The sequence below is a fragment of the Cyprinodon variegatus genome, unplaced genomic scaffold, assembly GCF_000732505.1.
Source record: "Cyprinodon variegatus isolate N-32 unplaced genomic scaffold, C_variegatus-1.0 Scaffold88, whole genome shotgun sequence".
NCBI classification, from domain to species: domain Eukaryota; kingdom Metazoa; phylum Chordata; class Actinopteri; order Cyprinodontiformes; family Cyprinodontidae; genus Cyprinodon; species Cyprinodon variegatus.
In genome coordinates, this window is record NW_015150541.1 from 257,938 (window position 1) to 260,322 (window position 2,385).

Genomic DNA, 2,385 nt, shown 5'->3' on the forward strand with positions numbered 1-2,385 from the left:
GTTTTATTTTCCTGTATTTTAATCATGTAAAGAACTTTGCATTGTCTTTGTACTGAATTGTGCTATAGAAATATATTTGCCTTGCCTTGCCTTGCCTTGCCTTCTAACAGGGCATCGTGATCTGACAGAACACCAGGTTTGGTTTGGATTCTGTCAATCATGGTCAATTATCTCTGCTTTGGTCGGATCTGTCCAGAGGAACCGGTACCAGAACCTTCTTCTTCAATGAGATTCAGCATTGCCAAAACAGCCAAACTAGTTGCCGCTCTGAGATTCTTGCTAATTTCTCTTTATTAACCAATGCAGCTCATCAGCAGAGCCTGCCTGACTTTCTTTCTTGATGCATTACTATGGTTTACTTCTTGCACAATTACAAAAATACAGGGACCTATTTATTTTTTAGTATCTCTGATGGTGGTTTTATCTCATTTAAAGACCTTCTGGGATGTATAGACCCAATCATGAGCATGCTATATGCTTGTGATCTTTTGGACCTGTAAAATCAGTCGTCATCCTGATGTCTGTTACTTGGCGTGGTCTTGGACCCACTGACAGAGCCGGAGACAGTATGTTTGAGGATTGACGGTGGAGAAGGACCTCCCAGGATGTCTCAGACTCTTCCACAGATGCTCCAGCCTTTTCTTAAAGCTGTAAACTGTGAAAATGTCAATGATGCCGATGAAATAGCGCTGCTCAGGTCCATCTATAATGTGTAATGGGTTCTTCAGGTTTGGCAGAAGGCGTCGGTTTTGAGCCTTGAAGTCTGGAATCTCTGGTGTGTCCGCTCCAGAGCCAACGTGCTCCTGAGAGGTCGGGGAGAAGCTGCCGCTGCGTGACATCTTTAAGCCAGAGTCCGATTCAGATAACATTCTTGTAGCATCATCATCTGGTACCGATCCTGGAACTCTGACTACGCTGGTAGGAATGGGGCTGGACCCTGGATTCACAGACCTGTAACAATAAAGTGAAAGAAGCAGATAAAGAACCCATGGAGTCATTCTTCCACGTCATCATGCAGCAATTTAAAAATGATTCTGCCAGAATTTTCTACTAAAGTGTGAAAAAAACAGCAACAGCTCCAGAACAAATGTTTCAACCAGTTGGTCCGACTCCTTCCCAGGGACAGTTTCTAACTACTTAGATGGTTGTTTTTTTGTTATTGCTACAACTCATGTATTGCTCTGATAAATACATACTCTGCCAAGGTCTTAAAATCGTGCTTAAAATGAAAGGGTTCCAAAACAATCTCTCTGAGTTGATTATAAATACAGAGATGGCGGTGCACCCATTTGAAGACACCATATGGGCTGTGTCTTAAAGGGGAACGCCGTTTTTTTTTTTACATTGGGCCGTTGATTTTACGTTATTCCATCATGTTCTACTCACCCATATGAGTTTTGTGTCATTTGGAGCCATTCTGAAGATATTCCATTAGGTTATATCCAAGTAAAGTCTTCCTATGGGCAACGACTTGAAGGCACAAACTAAACTGTTCATAATGTATTCTTTATGGTACGCCAGCATTCATAACATGTAGGGGAATCACTGTCCCCCAGAAATCCGCAGTTATATATTTTATATCTTTTAAAAACAAAGCGGCGCATATATGATGTCATCCGCGAGCCGGACTGGAGTTGTGACAGGAAGCCCGGGCCACAGGCGGCTACCCCTTCTATTCATTTGGCTAGCTAATCTGAATTGATCAATTCCATTAGGAGAACGAGATCATCTGTGGTAGCAGCACTAGACATCTTCCAGGCATGTGAGTAAAACTAGCAGCAGTTCAGCAGACAGGAAGAATGAATGGTAGCCGGCCCACACGGCTACCGTTCACGTAAAATCAAGGGCCCAATGTAAAAAAAACGGCGTTCCCCTAAATCCTCAATCACTATATAGAGCCGGACTATATAGTGGACTTTATAGTGAACTTATGGTTCGGACAGATGATCACTACTTCTCGCTCCCCATTGGTCACATAACTCTGCCTCTGGATACGGCGCCTGCTCCATCTTTGTTATTTGTTGCTGTTGACAGCGGGCCTCTGTGACAACAAATCCCATTGTTGTGCAGAGAGCTCTCGCAAAACAACTGGGATATATCTCCACGTCTAACGATCATCGATGATAAATACTTTTCAAGGTGTGGGAACTTTCGAGTACATTACTTTTTTTCATGCACTATATGTTTAGACACTCATTTAAAATGGCATAATCACTATATACACTCACTGGCCACTTTATTAGGTACCCCATGCTAGTAACAGGTTGGACCCCCTTTTGCCTTCAGAACTGCCTCAATTCTTCGTGGCATAGATTCAACAAGGTGCTGGAAGCATTCCTCAGGGAGTTTGGTCCATATTGACATGATGGCATCACACAGTTGCTG

The 2,385-nt window shown here is 43.0% G+C and overlaps 1 protein-coding gene across 1 annotated transcript in view; it reads right to left on the reverse strand.

Moving 5' to 3' along the window:
• Window positions 1-119: 119 nt before the first annotated feature.
• Window positions 120-2,385, reverse strand: part of pip5kl1 (phosphatidylinositol-4-phosphate 5-kinase-like 1) — a 21,297-nt gene continuing 19,031 nt past the window's right edge. The window contains exon 6 of the mRNA XM_015373558.1: window positions 120-951. Within this exon, the coding sequence (XP_015229044.1) occupies window positions 525-951 (427 nt within the window). The 3' untranslated portion in view covers window positions 120-524. The remainder of the gene's footprint in view (window positions 952-2,385) is intronic.